At 35.5% G+C, this 22309-nt stretch overlaps 2 protein-coding genes across 6 annotated transcripts in view; both read right to left on the bottom strand.

Annotated features, from left to right (window-relative positions):
• Window positions 1–22309, bottom strand: part of RCOR3 (REST corepressor 3) — a 54343-nt gene that overhangs the window by 18547 nt on the left and 13487 nt on the right. For all 5 annotated transcript variants that reach the window (XM_032393071.1, XM_032393072.1, XM_032393073.1 and 2 more), the window contains 5 exons: window positions 21105–21266; window positions 19579–19703; window positions 18729–18807; window positions 7800–8018; window positions 1606–1683 (listed from right to left, as the gene is read on the bottom strand). In XM_032393071.1, the coding sequence (XP_032248962.1) occupies window positions 1606–1683; window positions 7800–8018; window positions 18729–18807; window positions 19579–19703; window positions 21105–21266 (663 nt within the window). The remainder of the gene's footprint in view (window positions 1–1605; window positions 1684–7799; window positions 8019–18728; window positions 18808–19578; window positions 19704–21104; window positions 21267–22309) is intronic.
• On the bottom strand, window positions 3801–7320 carry LOC116624843 (vesicle transport protein GOT1B-like). Its single transcript, XM_032393076.1, has one exon. It carries the CDS (start codon window positions 5424–5426, stop codon window positions 5046–5048), a length of 381 nt encoding a protein of 126 aa, XP_032248967.1. The 5' UTR covers window positions 5427–7320; the 3' UTR covers window positions 3801–5045.

Here is a 22309-nt window from a genome sequence, read left to right as displayed (position 1 = left end):
TATTGCACTTTCATGTCTTACTTTATGTAATGTTAATGAGTGAAGCTATCCTTCCATTTTCTGGAAAATTTGAGGTTAGAATCATTGTTTCCTTGAAAATTTGGTAGACGTTTTCTGTAAAACTGTCTGGGCTTGGTATTTTCTTATGAAAAAAATGTTAACTGTTCCTTCATTTTACTTAATGACTATAAATTTATCAGGTTTTCCTTTTTAAGACAAGTTTGGTAAGATATATTTTCCTATAAATTTCTAAGTTTTATTTAAATTTTTGAATTTATTGACATAAAGTTCTTTATGGTATTCCCCTATTTTTAATATCTGCTATAATTTTTTAAATTTAATTTTTTAAGTTATGAAATTATAGGCATTGAAAGCTTTTGGCTTTTATGCATTTTAATGTATAATTAAATATGAAATTAAAATAATTTTAATATAAGATTTGAAATAATTTTTTTTACAGTAATATAAAGCAGTATGCTTTGTATTACTATCTTTAAATAAACAGAAATGTCACTCAAATGTTTGTCAGTTTACCTGTGGGTTTGGAATGAGATGTTATATTGGTCTATGTAGATTTCATTTTTTCCCATTATCTAACTTTCTTGAAAGAGACTATTCAAAACAAACAAACAAAAAAAAGCAAGAACAATTTTATTCCTAATGATTCTTCCTTTCTGAAAGATTCTAATGAGTGAGACAGAATATGGTGCATTTATTCTGAAGCGCTCCCCCCAACTCTTCTGCCCTCCCCCCCAGACCCTCATGCATATTTCATTTGTAGATATTTCAGGCATCTTGTGATGCGGGGGCGAGGGAGCATCCCATTAGGACCAAATAAGGATTATCTGATTATTAAATACATAGAAAGGCAAGTCCAGGATATGAAGCACAGCATAGGAGTCTTAAAAAAGAGAGAGAGACAAGAGAAAAGATTTATAATAGAAGCTTCTGTGAAAAGACTTGATTGGACTTTACGGGCATTTAAGTACTCCTATAATTATCATAAATATTAAATATATATTAGGTTTCAGAGGAAATAGAAGGAAGACTTGAGAAAATGGTTAATCTACATCTTGCTTTTAGATTTCACATTTTCAGGGATAGGAGTACAAGAATGTTAATTAAGTCCACACACTAAAATCCTAATTAAAAATCTGAGCCAAAAGACAAATACCTTAAAATAAAAAATTGCTAAAATTGCTAAATGAGCTCCTTTTCTTATGTTCTTTTTCTTGTTGTGTTACCAATTCACACAGGTAGGAAAGGGCTTTGAGCAAACACTGCTGCAGACCCAGAAATGTACTGGCTTGCTCATCAATTACCTTCTATTTTCACATGCACTGGGCCTACCTGTATAGCTGTTTTTCCCTACTTACTTTGCTTGATATGAATTGCTAACGGCAGGAAAGAACTGACTTCACTTAAATCGTTAGCCAAGTCTCAAAAGACTATCTAAATGACAAAATAGACACATGACAAATTACCCACGCTATGACATCTTCAAAGTACTAACAACACATGCAACCAAAATAGTAAATACTGGATAGATAATTCAAAGAATAAGATTTCACCATACTTAGTCACATATATTCTTCAATAACATACCTCAGGAGGTTTGAATTCTTCAATTCCACCTTCCATTTTCTGTTTAAGTGCACTGTTCACTTGCTTAGCATTCTGAACCTTCAACAAAATAGCCCAAAGTATGAATCAGATCACATACTTAGGTAAATGTATGAGTACTCAACAAATGAAAAGGATATATACCAAAACCTTCATAAATTTTATTTCAGGAGGACAGACACTTAATTACATTTTATCACACTTGGGGCCATTCAACTAATATCCACATCAATTACTATATATATCCACTAATCAACTAATTATATATATAACTAATATATCTCTAGTAGGCTAATAAACAGTCTACAAATCATAGTATCTGAGTATCTTTTAACAATGTCTAAGACATATGGTATATAGAGGAAAATTCCATCAATATTGCTCATTACCATAATGTTTTGATAAAAATAACAGTTATTCCAATAAGAATAATAATGATGAGATTGGATAATATTAGGTGTTTATTAGGTTAAGCATCATTGTTGGTGCTTCACGTGTAATAAATCACTTAATTCTCACAACTACTTTGTTAAGAGTTCTGCTATAAGCTGACATACGCATTCTCAAAAATCACCCTACTAGGCAAAATCGCACAACAAAAAACCACAGGACTTATGGGGAAACAGAGCTAGGGATCCAACACTGAAACACTTCATCAATGATACATAAAAAAAGATAAGAACCTCATAAAAATGACAGCAGATTTATGCATTTTAAATAATAAAGAAATTTAGAAATGCTACAATAAAGATGGTACTTAACCTTGGAAAAGACCTGAGGTTGCTTACAGAAGTGTCAAATAGTTGCAGCTTGTGAGTTACTGGGAAGTGGTAGAAGGAGGGTTATTTGAAAATCAGATGAAAAATTTTAACACCAGATAGGATATGTGTGGCTCATAACATACAGTGAATTGAGGAAGCTGGTACACATCTGAAGTGTTTGTATATGTACTCAACTAGGTCAGTTTTCCACTGATAAAAATCAAACCTAAGCAAATGCAAAATTCACATTATACTCAAATTGTTCCCTAGTATACCAATCGTGTTGGAACAAATTCATGTTTTCAAAATAAGCATTATAGCAGAACTGACTCTACTTTTACTATAATCATTTTACAGATGAGGAAGGCTGGGCACAGAGAAGTCAAGAAACTTTCCCTACGCTATAGATAGAAGCGGCAGAACCTGAATCCGAACCATGCCAAGTTTTTAACTACTACTCTACTAGCAATATTATTAATCTTTACCTAGAATATTAAGGGTTAGGATTTTTGTTTGTTCATTTGTTTACGTTTTTTTCTCGGTTTGCTTTTTTTTCCAGTATGGACAATCAAATATTTATAAAGTGATTTGTGAAATTTTTTCCTCAGAGATTTTTTTTTTTTAAGATTTTATTTATTTATTTGACAGAGAGAGAGAGACAGCGAGAGAGGGAACACAAGCAGGGGGAGTGGGAGAGGGAGAAGCAGGCTTCCCGCTGAGCAGGGAGCCCAATGCAGGGCTCGATCCCAGGACTCTGGGATCATGACCTGAGCCGAAGGCAGACGCTTAACGACTGAGCCACCCAGGCGCCCGTCCTCAGAGATCTTAACACAGCTAAAATGTAAAAATCTAGGTTGATTCAAATGTAGTTAGTTGGTCAACCATGTTAGATACACAAAGATAAAATGTAAAAATGTAAATTCTCAGTCTTTAAAGATTTCATAGATTAGTGGGGAGATAAATAAATATAAAAGTATGGTAAACACTAAAACACCTAACCTAGACTTGGAGAAAGAGAGAAAAGAAAGCAAGTATTTTGTATTCATGTTAACAGGCATGGGTAATGGGGAAAATAGGGTAAGTTTTCCAAAGGAGATGATACCTAAATTTAGTTTCAAAGGATTAATGAGAATTAAGCAGGTAGGCAAGGTTGGGCAGGAAATGCCTTCCAGGCAGAATAGCATGTAGGAAGACAGGAAAGCAGTTAGGCTGGGACTGAACAGAGAATTTGAATTCTGCCTAAAGACTGAGAAAAAGATTTTATTTGTTTATTTGAGAGAGAGGTGCACGCGTGCATGCATGCAGGGAGGAGCAGAGGAAGAGGGACAAGCAGATTCAGTGCTGAGTGTGGAGCTGACGTGGGCCTCAATCTCATGACCCTGAGATCATGATCTGAGCTGAAATCAAGAGCCAGACGCTTAACTGACTGAGCCACCCAGGCACCTCGACCTAAAGAATTTTTAAGCAAGGGAGCAACGTAGTCATATTTGCCTTTTAGAACAATAATTCCAGTAGTCATCTGGAGAATGGAATGGAATGAAGAAGATGAAAATGAATTTAACAATCCAGATGAGAAACATTGAGGACTTCAATTAAAACAGTAGGGGGAATGAAGTAATCATGGTGGTGGCACACAGACAGATAAAAGCAACAACCTGGAAACAAAAATTAAGATGTGTTTGTAAACACGTGATGGGGAGAATTAGGGAGAAGGAAGAATCAAGGATAACTCTGGCCACTGGCTTAAGTAACCCGAGTATATGTGGTGCTAATCACTATGACAGGGAATGCAAAGGAGGAACAGCTAACTAGGGTAGGGTGTGGGGGAAGTCAGTTTGGACTTCTTCATATGAGACTGTGTTCATATGAGATGTGTCTGGGATATAAAAATAGCAGAATTTGTAAACCCAAGAGTGCAAACCATTACTATGTCACACATCAAATGACAAACCAAGAAAGGAGTTTAAAGCTTTAAAAAAGATCCTTTATAGTAAAAATAGGCTATAAGTGAAGTAGTAGCGTTAAGGATAGAGTATGAATACAGGTAACTGAGTACATTTTATTCCCTCGTTATTTAAAAAAATTTTGAGCAATTTAAAAAATTTTAACCCTATGTTTACCAAAAAAAAAAAAAAAGTCATTCATACATCAAACTGGGTTTTCCTTGGTTTTAATAGATTAAAATGACATCATCCAATCTAACTCATATATTACTTTCAGAGACAATGCAAATGGAAATATTTTTGCCATTCCAGTGGATATTTCTAAAAAAGCAAATGCCTATGGATGTTCCTGCATTTTTAAAAGAAAAAGGAAAGAAACAGACACCACAGTTCTCCAAGGCTGGCTGTATTTCCCACACTGCAGAAAAACCATTAAAAATCGCCTTCAAGAGTTTCAATATGTATTGTAACACAGATTTCACTCCTTCAGTCTGCTCACTGACTTCTTAGACCACTTGGTTAGAAGACCGTTCTCACTGCTGGTTAACTGCTATTGGTACTTGGTAGGCTCTACATTTTAAACTTCTGTAAAGAACCTATATTTCATGTAATTTAATTTTGTGCTGAATATTCTTCAAAGGACTTTATAAATAATATAATATTTTAAATGAGTCTCCAATTCACTTGTCTTTCTACCATATTGTTGCTTTCTCCAACTTTATCTACAAATTCCAGGTAGATTCAAGAGGAACCCAAAGACTGGCAATCTTCCTATAAAGCCAATGACCATAAGAAAGAAGCCCTTGAACATGAGAAAGAATCCATAAATTTCAAAGATCATGCCTATCAAAGGCCAACCAACAAGGACTACAAACACACCACCCAGGAAAAACCCTATAGCTTTCATTTTAGGTTTTTGGAAGAAGAATCTGAATGTTCTTTGTAAACCAATTACAAAAGCCAAGCCAGCTACAAAGAAAACATTACCAACAGCCAATAGTGCTTTGTCAAATAAAAGAATCATTCCAAAGGACAAGAAAAACACTCCATATCCTGTTAATCCCATTTCAATTTTCTGGGTGTCCATTAAGAAGATCATGGCTGCAGTGGTGAGGGCAGTGGTGACAGAACCTCAGGGCACCCAGGGCATGAAGCAAAGTCAGGAGAAAAGAAGCTGGGAAGCACACCAGGCAAGAGCCACCACATCTTCTGGAAAGATGCAGTCACCCCTACCCCAGCTTCAAGACCACTTGAAACCTTTTAAAGATATTACAGGCAAAGTGTTTTACAAGTTCTCTAAAAAGAAAGAGTGCTGTGGTTTGGAAGATGGGAGTCGTGCACACATTCATTGTTCAAGTAAAGGCCAAGCATCCAGTCAAAAATATACTACATACATCAGAGAGCCTGGTGTCATAAAAGCCAAAGGAAAGGAATCCCAAGAAGGAAGAAGTGGTTGTCAGTGTCAGATACTACTGAGCAGTAACAGATTCAAGAGGGCATGAGACCTGGCCATTGGTTAATAAATAAACTTAAGATAACTTTTTCCACTGGTAGAACTGGGATGGTGTATGGAGCAGAAATTACACTGGGAAGCATCAGAGAATATGTGATGTTAAGAAAGCAGAGGAAGCTAATATGGTAGATATTTATGCAAGAAGTTTGTTGGAGAAGAAATGAGAAATATAAGAGCAGCTTGGGTGAATAACCAGGGTCAAGAGATAGAGAAATCTGAATGTTTCAGATAGAGAAAAACTATCTTGATCCCACATTATACCGTTGCAAGATTCTTACATTTTATATAAAGTGGCACAATATTAACTCTAAGGATAATATTGTAATACCTAAGCAAGGATGATATGGTAGGCTGAGGATGCATACTATAATCCCTAGAGCAACTAGTAAAATAAAAAATGCAAAGAGATATAGTTGAAAAATATAAATAAGACGATGTTACACCTCTCTTTAAAATCCTTCAGTGGTTTCTTAACTCACAATGAATTTTAAATTTCTTAACATGACCTTCTGATCAATTCCTGTCTACCTCTGCTGTAACGTGCTAAGGGCAAGTAGAAATTAACGAAGAGCTTTAAAGTGAATGATTTTGATCATACCATTATTTTAAGAAGATAACATGGACATGGACAACAATATGTAGCATGAGCTGCAGCGAAAGTGGACAGCAAGGAGAATCCACAGGACAGTTACTGTCAGATAAGAGGTTATAAGAACCTGAACAAAGGTAGTAGTGATGGGATTAAAAAGGAGGGGACTGATTTAAAGAAAATTTCTCAGATAAACTTACACAACTAGGTTACCACTTGGATTTGTATGTGATAATGGCAAGGGATAAATCGAAGAGGATTCTCATGTTTCAACAGACAGGGAACAGAGAAAAACCATCTTTCAGGGGTTAGATGAAGATGCCTAGCAGGTAGCTAGAGATATAGCAATACAGAGCTTGGGAGAAAAGTCAAAGCCTGAGAAGTAGATTCAGAAGTCACTGGCATATAGTGTAAGATTGCTTGATACAGACTTAGAAGAGTTATTAGGTCTAAGGGATAGGGAAAACAACAGAAACCAAGAGAGAGGGGAAGAGATGACCAAGAAAGGCCAGACACCTAAGAACAACCATTAACTGAGTACTTACTATGTGCTAGGCACTGTTGTAAGCACTTGTCATATATTATCCTGTTTAATTCCTCCCAAGCATCATATTATTATCCACATTTCAAGATGAGGAAGCTGAGTTAAGAAGAGTTAACCAGCTACCCCGAGGTTACACAGGAACTAGACGATGTAGCTAAGGTTAAAATTTACGTTCACTGACCCTAGATCCTGACTCTTAACCATGATTAACCTGATTATGATGATGATATATTTATAATACCATGGCAGCTACTACTGGTAATAGTGATGAGGATGAAGAGAGCAGCCATCATTCACTGAGCACTCAAAAAGTGCCAGACACAAGGGGGTGGGAGGGATGGGGTGGCTGGGTGATGGGCATTGGGGAGGGTATGTGCTATGGTGAGTGCTGTGAATTGTGTAAGACTGATGAATCACAGACCTGTACCCCTGAAACAAATAATACATTATATGCTAATTAAAAAAAGAAAGAAAAAAAAAGTGCCAGACACAGCTCAACAATCTGCAATTAACATCTCAACCAACTCCTAACAACCTGCAAGAGAAGTATGATTATTTTATCCTTAATTTCATAGATATAAAGTTGAAGCTCAGAGAAATTCTATTATTTCCCCCTATCACAGAGCTAACCAGTAACAATGCTGGGATTCAAATTTAGAATAGACTGAGGCATCTTTGAATTTGGAAACAAGGTAAATTTTAAAGAGTAGAGCTTATATAAGTGGGTAGCTGAGAAAATCTGTAAAAAACTTAGTTTACTGAGGTTTTAAAAGTGGATAAACTGAATAGATAGAATCATTAACAATATTATTTTTATTTTTACTACCTGACGCTTTAAAGAGATCAGCTCCATGTCCAGCTGCCGCAGGATGGTGTTGGCTGCATTGGGACTACAGGAAACAGCTACCACATCTTCCTGGGTTAAATACATGCCCTTAGGTGGACGGCACTTAGAACGCTGAGAATGATGGCGGTGTTGTAAACTCTGATACTCTCTCCTTCCAAGTCCAATCTTGCTAGTTTGGACAGGTTGCTCAGTATTACCCTGGAAGAATAAAGATAGAATAATAAGTCATTTGGTTTACATGCATGTATAAACCAAAGAAAGTCTATTACTGGAAGTATCTGCTACATTAAGTACACCTAAAAAAAACTTCTAACCAATTACATTATGTACAAGTACACACACACACACACAGACACACATGTAGCACTCATCAACTGGGGGAAAATAAGCACACAACATAATGTATCCTTGATTAATCCACTCAATAAAATGTTTGGTTTCTAGCCCAGATGACTATGAATAAATAAAAAAGTAAGTTGGATTCTAAACTATTCTTGTTTGCTTCAAAATGGAATATATTTTCCCTCAGCAATACAGGGCCTGGAAAAAAAAAAGTTGTAACTTATTAAGTGCAAAGTTTTTTAGGAAAATTAAAAAGGGGCAAATCAGGAATTATGACAAGTGGCAGATAATACTTCATTCTCACTTCAGAGTTGTTGAAAGAGAACTATGCCTCTAAAGATTAAAAAGGACACAGAATTATCTTAATCTTAACATTTCTAAACTCTAAATCTATTTATCTGTGAATAAAATAAAATGTGAATTTGTATTTTGAAAGAGGTTAAGATAGTTCAAATAATGACCACGAACTTGTAAGTAGGATTTCATTATTACTTGCAATATTCTTAAAGTGTGATATAAAAATACAGTGTTATTCTGTGCTTCTGAGACAGGAATTCATTTGAAACGGTGCCCATTAGGTTGAAGGGCAACCTAATTTCAACTGATTAGATTTAATGCTCCAATTCTTTAGAAAAGGAACTCTGAGTAAAAGTCGTAAAACAATCGTATAATGAAGCATAATCCACTTCACTGCTTAACACCTAACGCAAAGCAACCCATGGCAAATTTGATGGTCAAGGAAATCCCTCCCAGTGTAGTACTCCTAAAATTGCTGGACCAAGTATTTTTTTAAAACATCTTTAAAAATTTAATTGAGGTGGCAGGGAAGTAAGAAAATTCCTCAGAGACCAGAAATAATGAGAAAGCAGAAACCTAAGGGTCTAAGTGAGTCTGCTGGAGCTGGCATACGCCTAAGGCCCAGACTCAGTGGGCAATAGCTGTAGGTCACAGCAGACAACGCCAGACCCCTGGGAGGGGACACATCATTGTGCGAAGCAGAAAAAAATGCTCCTGTCCTGTGGAGGAAGAGGATAATTAAAGAGAGACATGCTATCTCATCCTTAGCTGAATGAAAAGGGAAGATACTCAAAAAGTCTTCCCCGAGAATCCCCAATCATAGGCCTACATTAAAGCTGATTTGGGGACTAAATTTATATGAACTGTCTGACCTGAAAAATCCCAAATCGGAAATTTAAAGTGTCTCAGGTTGGTAGGGCCTTCAGACACTTAGCAAAAACAAATGCAAAGTGTCTCTAGAAAAATGCATTTTAAACCCAGGTCTCAAAAATTTTCCACAAGTATGTTCTAAGGAAAATGAGTTCCCAACCACAAACTGCTAAACAAGCCCCATGAGTGAGAGACAGCAGAAGCAAAAAATGGAATTAGATCTGCAAAGACTGCAGATATTAGAATTACTGGATAGGGGCGCCTGGGTGGCTCAGTCGTTAAGCAACTGCCTTCGGCTCAGGTCATGATCCCAGGGTCCTGGGATCGAGCCCCGCATCGGGCTCCCTGCTCCACGGGAAGCCTGATTCTCCCTCTCCCACTCCCCCTGCTTGTGTTCCCTCTCTTGCTGTCTCTCTCTGTGTCTAATAAATAAATAAAGTCTTAAAAAAAAAAAAAGAATTACTGGATAAAGAGAATACAACAAATGTGTTACATGTGCATAAAGAGATAAATGACAGAATTGAAAATATGGAATATTCTTTTAGGAGTCTATCAAAACTGACTAAGCAGATATGCAAAAGAACCAAACAGAACATCTAGAAATTAAAAAATAGTATAAATAAGATTAGAAACTCAGTGGATGGGTTACTTAGCAGATTAGACAGAGCTCAAAAGAACAGTAGTGACTTAGAATGTACATATGATAAAAATTACCACAATGCAGTAGAGAAATATGGAAAGACAAAAAGACAGAAAATGAGTGGTTAAGAGACATGTGAAACTCCATTAGATTTCTAAAAGGATTCCCAAAAGAAAGAATAGAGAGAATGAGGAAGACAATATTCAAAGAGGCAACAAATGAGAATTTCACAGAACTTAAGACATAGGACTCAAGAAGTACGATGAATCCAAAACAAATTAAAAAAAAAAATCCACAGTCAGATACATTAAAGTGAAACACCACTAAAGACAAAGAAGAGACCATGAAAGCAGAGAAAGAGAAAAGACAAATTACCTCCAAAGGAACGATAATTAGCCTGGCAGCAGACTTTTCTGCAGGAATGACAGAAATCAGAAGCAGTAGAATATTATCTTCAAATAGTAACAGTAAACCTAGGAATCTAACCCCAGCAAAACCAGGGTTTCAAGAACAAGGGAGAAACAGACATTTTGGACACACCAAAACTGACTATTTATAAGTAACAGACTCACTAAATTAACTTGTACAAGATATATTTCAGGAAAAGGGGAAACGATTTTGGAAGAAAGATCTAAGATTCAAGAAAGAATGATGAGTAAATTTTAAACATGTACATAGATACAAATAAACAATGACTATGTGTTTGAGAGATTTTAAAAAACAAGATGTAACTAAAATTGAATAAAAATAGCATATAAATCAGGAGGGTAGTGACTGAAGTCAAAGCAGTCTAAGGGCCAATATTAATCAGAAAGTCATTTTTAAAAAACCCAATTATTAGACTTTAAGTTAAATACGCAGGAAAAGTTTCCAGGGTACACAATAAGAAGAGAAGTATAGAAACATCCCAAATTGGCTGAGAATAAAAAAGTGGAACTGGAGATGATGGAGTCTTAATGAAAAAAAAAAAAAAAGAAAGAAAGAAAAGAAAAAAGCAAGCCATGAAGGAGGAGAAAACTAGAAAAAGCAAGTCAAATAAAAGGTAAAAATAAGAAAGAACAAAAATATACATAGATCAGTGATCATGACTGATATAAAGGGACTAAACTCTCCAGATAAATTATAAAATCCTACCAATATGCTCCTCATAAGGACACACACTTAAATTGGGAGGACATAGAAATGTTGAAAGAAAATAATAAAGACATACCAGGCAAATACTTAATAAAAGATGGCAGAGTTATATCCATCAAAATAATTTTTATAGCAGAAGACATACAAAATATGTAAAAATTTTTGAGACCTGGGTTTGAAGTGCATTCTTTTTTTTTTTTTTTTGAAGATTTTATTTATTTATTTGACAGAGAGAGGGGGAGAACAGCGAGAGAGGGAACACAAGCAGGGGGAGTGGGAGAGGGAGAAGCAGGCTCCCCGCCGAGGAGGGAGAAGCAGGCTACCCGAGCAGGGAGCCCAATGCGGGGCTCGATCCCAGAACCCTGGGATCATGACCTGAGCCGATGGCAGACGCTTAACAACTGAGCCACCCAGGAGCCCCTGAAGTGCATTCTTCTAGAGGCACATATTGATAAAAAGCAGCAAAATAAAACAATTCTAGACCTCTACTCTATGCACCTAATAACAATAGCTTTGAAATATAAAGAGTGTCACTTCTCAATTAATTCATCAGATAAGCAGATAACAAAAACTACACTAGCAAGGCAAGCAGTAAGAGAACATAGATTTCAAGCAAAAAACTGACAAGCTACAATTAATAGACACAGAATCCTATAACTAAATGAGTATTATTTTCTTCTCAAACACACATGGAAAAACATTTATGAAAATTCTGTATTCTAGGCTTGGAGGTTTCAAAACATGTCATCAAAATCCTCAACATTCCAGCCATTGAGAAGTGGGATCTATATCCCCTCCCCTTGATTCTGGACCAACTTCAGTAACTCACTTAAAACCCACAGAATGCAACAGAAGTGATGTTGAATAACTTCCAAGGCTAGGCCAGAAGAAGCTGGGTAGTTTCCACTTAGTGCTTTCGAAATAAATGCTTTGGAGAAAACCAACCCATGGTAAGAAGCCAGATTACTCATGGGCCACCAGGCTAGAGAGGAATGCCAGTTGGCAGCTAGCATATCAACTACCAGTCATGTAAGCGAGTTGAAAACCTTCAATTATATTTTGGTTGATACTGAAACATAAAAACCATTCTAAAATTAGGAATAATTTAGAAAATATTTGTTATCATAACTTCTCTTCAACATTTATAGAGGTGAAAAGAAATAAAACTATTATTTTCAGATGACATAAATCTCTTCATAGGAAATGCAAACGTATCTACAAATAAATTACACAAAGGTTGCTTTTCTCCCTATATGTAGATCTCCACTTCTCTTCTACAATGTAGATTCAATGGAATATCTATTAGGGCTTTTCTAGGAATGGATAAGCTTTAAGAGCAAAGGTCCAAGAACAGCCAACTACTTACTCCTTAAAAACACCCCCAAGCAGTGAGAAATACCCTAGCAGCTATCAAGACTTACATAAAGCTATAGCAATTAAGACATTGTGGGACTGACAAGAGGAGAACAGTCATGCATATATAGAAACCTCATTTATGATAAAGCTGACATTGCAGACCAGTTGAAAGAGATGAACTCACTTCCGTATTAGAAAACAAAAATAAAAATGGATTTCTACCTCACAACATGAACAAACCTTAATTACTGACAGAACAAGGACTTAAGTGTAAAAAGCAAAACTTGAAAGCTTAAATTTGAAAATACAAAAGAACACTGAAATTTCAATCTGTACATGCTTCTGATGTAATAGTTGTCCATCAAAAGCATGTGAAGAGTAAAAAAATAAACCACAAACTGCTAAAAGCTGTTGGCAGGCAACACATTTAACTAAGGGATTAGTATCCAGAATGCATAAGGAACTCAGTAAGAAAAAAACTTTTATACATTCTGTCTTTAAGAAAAAGAAAAAAACAACCCCATAGGAAAGGAGGTAAAAAAAAAATAAGCAAACAAAAAAAAATTTTTTAAAAAGACACAATAATAGACAATAAACAGATGGAAAAATATTCAGCTCATTAGTAATCTGATGAAATTGAGAACACAATGATACCATTTCATATTACCAGATTTGTAACATTTTAAAAGTCTGATTATATCAAGTGTTGGCAAGGAAGTAGATAATAAGCACTCTCACGGCCCAACAGAAGTACAACTGACCCTTGAACAATGCAGGGGATGGGGACACTGACCTTGCCTGCAATCAAAACTGTGTGTGTAACTTGTGACTCCTCAAAAACTTAATTACTAACAGCCTACTGTTGATCAGAAGCCTTCCTGACAACACAATTGATCAACACATCTTTTGTATGTTGTATGTATTATATACCATATTCTTACAATAAACTTAGCTAGAAAAAAGAAAATATTATGAAGAAAATCTTACGGAAAAGAAAAGAAATCTACAGTACTGTACTTATTGAACACATCTGCATGAAAGCAGACCCACGCAGTTCAAACCTGTGTTGTTCAAGAGTCAACTTTACTAGGTAACGGCAAAGATGAACATGGTTAAAACCCTAGAGTAATTCCATTCCAAACACTCCTAGGGTCCTAGGGTATTATTTACTCAATAAGTCACTGGTGGCATTTTGGTGGAACAAATCTGTGCTGTGCATTTCAGGAGAGTTGGCATGACTTTCCCACCATATGCCACTGTAATAATGAAAAACCCCTCCATAACTTCTAAATGCCCCCTAAAGGCAATACTAAACCTACTAAACCTGAGAAGCACTATTCCAAAAGAATTCTTATATATGTGTATTCAGGAAATATTGTTATCAGTATTGTGTACAATAATAATAAACATGAAATGATGTCCATTGATAAGAAATGGATAAGTTGTGGCATATGCATACAATGGAACACTGTAATACAGAGATGAAAATGAACTGCAAAAACATGTTGGATAACAACAACAAAATGCGAGTAGCTGAAAGACATATATGATTCCATTTAAATAGAAGTTTGAAGTGGACAAAACGCAATGACGGTTGGTCAGAGATACATACGTATGTGATAAAACTATTAAAAAAAGGAAGTGAATAACTGATACAGTTCAGGATAGGGTTCCCTTTTCAGGATAGAGGTTCTCTGGAGAGAAGGGAGAGGGGTACAATTAAGGAAACATACACACAGGACTTTCGTTTCTTAAGCTCAGGGATGGGAGATGCCGGTTGTTTGTTTTACTCTTCTTTAAACTCTATATACTGTATGATAATATATAGTTCACAATTTTTAAAAGTTTATAAAAAAACCTTCTACATAGTGTGTCAATAACATGCAGAAGCAGGTATGCAGATCTGTGTTAAAGGCAGTAATACAGTATCATTCCTGCCTGTGTCCCTATCGTTTGTGAAAGAGCAGAGGAATGAATGAAGCTGCTGACATACAGTACCTGCCCTGAACCACAACCTGGAAAATTCCTTTTAACATTTTTTTTTCAAGATTTTATTTATTTATTTGGGAGGGGGGGCACAGAGGGAGAAGCAGACTCCCCGCTGAGCAGGGAGCCTGCCTCAGCAACTTGATCCCAGGACCCTGCCTCAGCGGCTTGATCCCAGGACCCTGGGATCATAACCTGAGCTGAAGGCAGACGCTTAACCGACTGAGCCACCCAGGCGCCCTCCTTTTAACATTTTTTAACTTATACTTTCCTTATGCTAATAGTATGAGATCACAGGCAAACAAAAGGCCAAATGCATATGTATCATCTCACATTGTTGGATAGAACAGTATTACACATACATAAGTTCTCTAGATAACTCAAATCCCTAATCTCTTATATTTGTACAGTAAATAAGTTTATAATGTGTATTTGCATTCATTATAATAAATTTGACTGAATGCTTACTTTGTTTCAGGCCCTGTAGATAGATTCTTGCTCTTAAAGAGCTTACCACGAAGTGATAGGCAGGCAAAACAGGGGACCCCCAATGAGTATTTTAATAGATTTAAAGAAAAATAAGGAGGTGGTCAATTCAAGATAAAGCACAGGAGATATTTCATAAAGAAGTTACATATTACAAAGTTATGAGGAATTTCCTAGGCAGATTTGGGAAGAAAGACAATTCCAGAAAAAAAGAACCAACATAACCACAGGACAAAAGCCAGGGAACTAAGACTTTTCAAAAACACTGTTAGTAATTTGAAATATGTGGGGTGGGTTGGGGTGGGGAATGCCTCACTAGAGAGCTCTGTGTTTTATCCTAATCCTACAGACAAAGCCATGGAAGGGTTGCAAGCAGTAAATTTGGTCTCATGTGCTCTCTCTCTCTCTTTCATTCTCTCTCTCAAATAAATAAATAAAATCTTTAGGAAAAAAAAAAGATTGCTTTGGTAACAGGGTTAAAGAACAGACTGGAAGGGGTAGTGTGGAGAGTCAAGAGGCCAGGAGGGAAGACAGAAAATTCCAATAATTCAGAGAAAAGATGAAAACCTAAAAGTAAGGCAGTTGCATAGAACATAAAGGACAAAATTTACAGTTACTTGAGAGAAAAAATTAGGGTGATAGACATAGGGGAGGGTATGTGCTATGGTGAGCCCTGTGAACTGTGGAAGACTGATGAAGCACAGATGTGTACCCCTAAAACAAATAATACATTATATGTTAATAAAAAAACTAAAAAAAAAAAATGATAAAATGAACAGAATTGAGAAAGTATAGAATAGTATAGTATAAAATAATAATAGAGAAAGAAAAAAGTCACTAAAATTGAGACACAAGAGTTAAAAAAGTAGACAAAGGCCACCTGGGTGGCTCGGTCAGTTAAGTGTCTGCCTTTAGCTCAGGTCATGATTCTGGAGTCCTGGGATCAATCCCCAGATCCCCAAATCGGGTTCCCTGCTCAGTGGGGAGTCTGCTTCTCCCACTGCCACTAACCCTGCTCATGTTCTCTCTCTCTCAAATAAATAAAATCTTTAAAAAAATTTTTAAAAATTAAAAAGTAGACAAGAATCACAGAATCGCTTGAAACCAATATTGTATTGTATGCTAACTAAAATTTATCTAAAATCTGAGAAATAAAAATAAAATAGGCCACTGGGGCGGGGTGGGGGAGAATCATAGAATCGGTAAGTCAAAGAAGAGATTTTCAGGAAGAAGGGAGGGGTAACTTGAAATGATATAGAAAGCATAAGCAGAATACAATGAACAATCAGTCACTGGATGTGGCAGTTAGGTAGACCTCCGTTAGCTGTTTCAGTGACGTGAAAAGACAGAAGAAGCCTGACTGAAGCAAAGTCAAAAGAGAAGTAGTAGGAAGGAGCAGAGTTTTTTCTAGACTAGTAGAGAGATAGTTATGCTTTTACACAGAAGACATGAGCATAATTTGGGCTGCAATGAAAAGGTTGAAAATACGGCATTAGAGGGAAAACTGATGGGAAAAGTCGTAGTCATGACATGAAGGGACAGATAGGATCAAACAAGAGAAGGGACCTTTGTTACATTAGAGAGAGGCATTCAGGCAGACTTCATTCAGTAAATGTTCCAGAGTATCATTTCATATTAATAGATCTATAAGATTTCATATTAATAGATCTATAAGATGTTTGAAATTTTAATGTTCTCAGTATAAACATGCTCAGATGAAAAGGGTAGTAGAGTAGCACAGAGGTCAGAGAGAAGGGCTGGAATTTAAGGGAGTTCCTGCTTGATATTTTCTCTGTGAAGTTATCAGCCAAGTTTTTGGGGGGAGTGGAGAGATGGTAGGTGATGTGCAGAAAGGGATGCATGTTCAAAATACTTGCTCAAATAATGAATAAAACAATAGCACCTTTTATTCAAGATTTACTATGTACTGCATGCCGTAAGAAGTGCTTCTGTACATATTATCTCTTTGATTCCCAAACAATCCTATTGTTTTCATTTTACCAAGGGAAAACACTGAGGTTTAGAGGTTAAACACTGAGAGGCATAAGGACTGCACTGAGATCTGAAACCATTTTTTCTAAGTGGCAACAATTTACATGATTGTGTCATTATCTCCTGCTGTGCCTCTCCGACCAAGAATAGCAACAGACCCAGCATTGTGGGTTCATAGGGTTAGGGAAGGTATGGCAAAGGATAGGGAAATGGGGAGTTAAAGATACTGGGAAAAGAGCAATTTAAGTAGTTGATCACTGGGTCTATGGCCGAGGGAAACTAGGCAGACTTGGGAAAAAATGAAGGAATCAAGTAATTTGAGAACATTTAGCAGTAGTAAGAAAATTAGTAAAATAACAAATTGAGGTAAGAGTAGGATCCTTAAAATGTCACTGATCAAGTTTAAGATGATGACAAGGGCCAGAATGGGCCAATGGCACTGAGGAATGGAGGTCATTAAATAGGATGAAGTTACGTTGTCTCCCAATTTGATCTTCACTAATCCACAGCTGTCTATACCTCACAAGCCTTTACCCTTCAATATTTGGTCTATTTTTTACAATTATGTGATTCCTTGCCTGTGTAAATGAGTATGGATATCAATTTAGCCTTTTCCTAGTGATCTGAGGTCATCATTATTATCATCATTTTGAGGAACAGGAGTGCTTTTCTAGTTGGGGATTCTTCCATCTCTTCCTTTGAGGCAGCTTTTATTTTCACTGCTGTCAGTACATGGCTACTACAGATCATCCCCAACTTATGATGGTTCCAGTTACAATTTTTCAACTTTACGATGGTGTGAAAGCCACAGGCATTCGACAGAAACCGTACTCTGAATTTTCTTCTTTTTCCAAGCTAGCGATATGCAGTAAAACGCTCTGTCACGATGCTGGGCGGTGGCACTGAGCCGCAGCTCCCAGTCGGCCACACAAACACGAGAACAACCGATACCCTGACAACCACTGTGTGTATTTACAACCATTCCGTGTTTCACTTTCAGTACAGTATTCAATTACATGAAATATTCAACACTGTATTATAAAATAGGCTCTGTGTTAGATGATTTTGCCCAACTACAGGCTAATGTATGTTCAGAGCACGTTTAAGGTAAGCTAGGCTAAGTGATGATGTTTGCTAAATTAGGTATATTAAATGCATTTCTGACTTATAATATTTTCAGTTTATGATGAGTTTATTGGGATGTAACCCCAACATAAGTTGAGGAAGATCTAATTTCTAATTTGCTACAATATGGAACAAACAAGTGTTTTTAAGAAAAATTGGGTAACAAAACCAGAAAGCTTAATTTTATATTATACTCATACTATATCATCTGAGGGTGGTTTTCTTTCTTTGGATTGAAGACTAGCGATTGTGGCAGGGCTTTTATACTTCTGAGTGGATGAGATAACCTAACAATTATTTAAACTACTGGCTAACTGGGAGTTCTAGATATTACTTTTTTTCCCAAAAAACCTCTAACATTGAAATTTACTACTTCCTATACCATGATATAAAAATGTTTTTCTTTTTTTTTTTTTTAAGATTTTATTTATTTATTCATGAGAGACAGAGAGAGAGAGAGACAGAGGCAGAGGGAGAAGCAGGCTCCCCGCGGAGCAGGGAGCCCGATGCGGGACTTGATCCCAGGACCCTGGGATCATGACCTGAGCCAAAGGCAGACGCTTAACCGACTGAGCCACCCAGGCGTCCCATAAAAATGTTTTTCTTAACATGAAGTACAATTCATTCTTTTTTGCATGGATTTGTAGAACAATTACAGGTACTCTAATGATAATCATTACCTCTTTCTTGGCTTCTTTTTTTGGATCATAATCACTATCATTTCCATCCATTGGGTGTGTTTCTTCCACATCATCATCACTGAGAAGAAACAAAGATTAGTAAACTTAATTCCCTTTTTATTCTATTCCAGGGCTCTTATCAAATTGCAATATACCTTGCTAATAATTTCACTAGACATTCCCCAACAAAACAAGAGGTGTCCTTGGGAAGATGACCTTCTATAATTTAGATTTTTGTAGTGTTTAGAAACATTTATCTTTTTGGGTATACAGAATCAAGTTAGAAAACATGCCTACCTAAAAAACAGAGATGCAATAGGAAAGAAATTTAGAAAGAATATCATTTGGGAAAGAGAACACATATATTAATTTGATATAATACTTATTATTTCATTTCTCCAGTTGGAGGATAAAGACAAACACCAATAAGCAAAATGATTTTATACCACCAGAAAGATATAGCTACAATAATGTGGACTTCAGTTACTCAGGTAATTGTATTCAGGCAATTATGGAAAGAGCATCTTCTAGAGAATATATTTCTTCATGTATTCTAAGGATATATATTGAATATATCAACACTAAAAGGAAGCACTTGCAAGTACAGCTAAACACAGCTCAAATAAACTCAGTTGTAGTGTTTGCTGGCTATGATTAACAGTTAAAGAGTTAAAGAAAGTCCTTAATATTAAGATTTCTGATCACTCAACTCTTCCTGCCAGAGACGAAACATGAATGTAAGGTTAAGAAGTAGTTACAATGTACTGTGATAATTTTTCTACCTTAGGAAATGTAAGCAATCCAATACAGTGTCCCTAAGAGTATAACTATATAAAGGCATCCAACCTACCTGTCACCCTGATTATGTCTATTGGCTAGTTTACGAGCCTGGCGATCCATCAAGCTTGTCCTGGATCGAGTTTTTTTCCAGGAATAGTAATATTTTACAAGGCTAGCAATTGTCTTATCTGGAAGCTTGGAAAAAAAAAATCATGTTAATATCAGCAAGTTTAATTCATCAACTCTGATTAACAGAAATGAATAATATTTCTGATATTATTGTTTGATACTTAAAGGCATAGATGAAAAATATTTTCATGGGTACATTTATGAATTACAGAACTAGAAAGTACGGTTACAGTCATAGTAACCCACCACACCTATGTCACTGACATTTCTGAATGAATATTCCTATTTGTTCTGAGAGGGAAGGGGAGACAAGAAACTCACAAACATGGTAACAATGCACCCAGATGTCCCCAGCACAATGTTAGCATTCAGTGTTTGTTTTTCTTAAAGAGTTACTCTTTTCTTCCCACCTCTATAAGTTGAAATTTTAAAACTGATATATAATTAACATACCTGAAAATTCACCAGTTTAAAATGTACAATTCAGTGGTTTCTAGCATATTCACTAAGGTATGCAACCATCACTATTTAATTCCAGACATTTTCATAACTTCAAAAAGAAACATTAGTAGTCATCCCCTGGTCTTCCCTTACCCAGTCTCTGATAACAAGTAATCTACTTTCCATCTCTATGGATTTGTCTATTCTGGACATTTCATATAAATGAGATCATACACTATGTGACCTTTCATGCCTGGCTTTTGTCACTTAGCATCATGTTTTCAAGAAAAGCTATTCAATTTTCGACAATGAATTTTTTGAATCATTTGTCTTAAATCCAGGTTTTAAGATGATAAATAATATAATCAGACTTTAGCTACCAAATAAAGTCTCTAGGTATTAAAATGACTAATCATCATGCACTGATTTGTCATACTGGCAAACAAGGACACATACTCCCAATCAAAAAGGCTCTCTTCAATTATGGAACACACTTAGATATATTTGCAAACATTATCTAATTTTCATCCGTTCAGGTTAAAAAGATTCTAATGCAGCAACTTCTCAGGTTTATATTCTTTTGACACAACACTAAAAATTTAAAAACTAGAAATAGTTTTTCTCCTTAAAAACAACAGTGCCTGTACAATATTGAAATACAGAATTTTTAAAAATTGATTTTCATATCCAAAGGAATATAAAGTAGAAAATACAATCCTAATGTTAAAAAATGAATCATTTAAAAATAAAATTGAAATTATGATTTTCTTCCTAGAACAAGCACATTTAATATACATATATTTAAGTCCTAACAAAACAGAATTACAACGAAATAGCACATAACTGTCATGCAGTAGAGTGGTTATTGAAAATAGGGTACATACAAATGTATAGGTATTTTAAGTATCAAATATTTTTTAAATATTAAAATTAGACTGAAACCTTTTTTATATTTAATAATCAGGAAGTGTTTAATAATTGTATATCTTTCAGGTATGAATTACAGTAAAACCAAAATTACCATACCATTTGCTGAATCCTGTGAAAGCTCTTCCCATGAAAACTAAAGGCTTGTTCAAACAGGACTTTATCTTCCACTGTCCACTCATCCGGAAAGGGAGTGAAATTAGGGAGATCAGCAAGGGACTTCTCAATGTTATGTTTATGCCAGAACAACATGCCAAGTGCCTTTGAAGAGAAATCATTCCCCTTTCGTTTTAATGGACTTATGTTCCATCACACTTAAGAGAGTTAAACACAAATTAGGTTAAAATCTTAAGCCCATGACTTCAACTGAAAATACACTCACAGTTTAGAGCTTTTAATCAGGGATGCCCAGGTAGTAGACCTCATTTATTTATTTCTTTTAAATCAGGGCCTCAGAACAGTGAATGTTCTTACATACCACATTTGCTGCATAATCTAGGAAAAACAGTGAGCTGAGGAGAGTGACTATAATTACTAAAGCAGGTGTGTAGACTCGTATCAAGGCTGACCCACATTTACTCATTTGTTAATGTGTAGAGAAAAACATGCTAAAAGGAAAAATATCCAGTAAATACTTGAATAAAACTATCAATCATAACTACACCAAACTAGAAGTGCTCAGTTGAAACACAGTAGAAAAATATTTAGGTTTTAACATTTTAGGAGTATATACCGTGGGCTGAACAGTTCCAAGGAGTACCTCAATTGCAACCTTAATAATATTTACCACATATATATTTTTAAAGTTCTTTATTATCATAATGCACACAAAGAATTATTATGAGGCATATTAATAACTTCAATGACTTCATTACCAAATCAGAGGAAAGCCCGAAATGGGTAATTTCTAACCCTCCACACTTTCCCTTCTATAGTTAAGTAAGTCATAGGTCTTTATCTTTACTATAAGGTACTGAGTATCAAATTTCACTTTTTAAGAAGAGATACAGCAACTTTTTAAATAGTAAGTTTTAAAATTAATTTCTGTACTTTAGTAATACTCCTTTAAAATGAACATAAAAATGAAGATATGTGCAGTCACATTTTAAAGGATTAACATTTCAAACAAATATTAAACAAAATCAAGAATTAAAAACAAAAGAAACTCTTCAAAAATCACAAAAAAAGTTAACTATGTTTAGATAAACATCTCAATTTCTAGAAATGACTTTGTATTATTTAACCATGGTACTGACTATAAACTTAGCTCTTAATAATCCATATTACAGATAATTCACTTATTT

Source organism: Phoca vitulina, unplaced genomic scaffold, assembly GCF_004348235.1.
Source record: "Phoca vitulina isolate PV1807 unplaced genomic scaffold, GSC_HSeal_1.0 scaffold71, whole genome shotgun sequence".
In the NCBI taxonomy this organism is placed as follows: domain Eukaryota; kingdom Metazoa; phylum Chordata; class Mammalia; order Carnivora; family Phocidae; genus Phoca; species Phoca vitulina.
The sequence above is the reverse complement of the archived record's forward strand: the minus strand, read 5'-3'. Positions and strand labels throughout refer to the sequence as shown.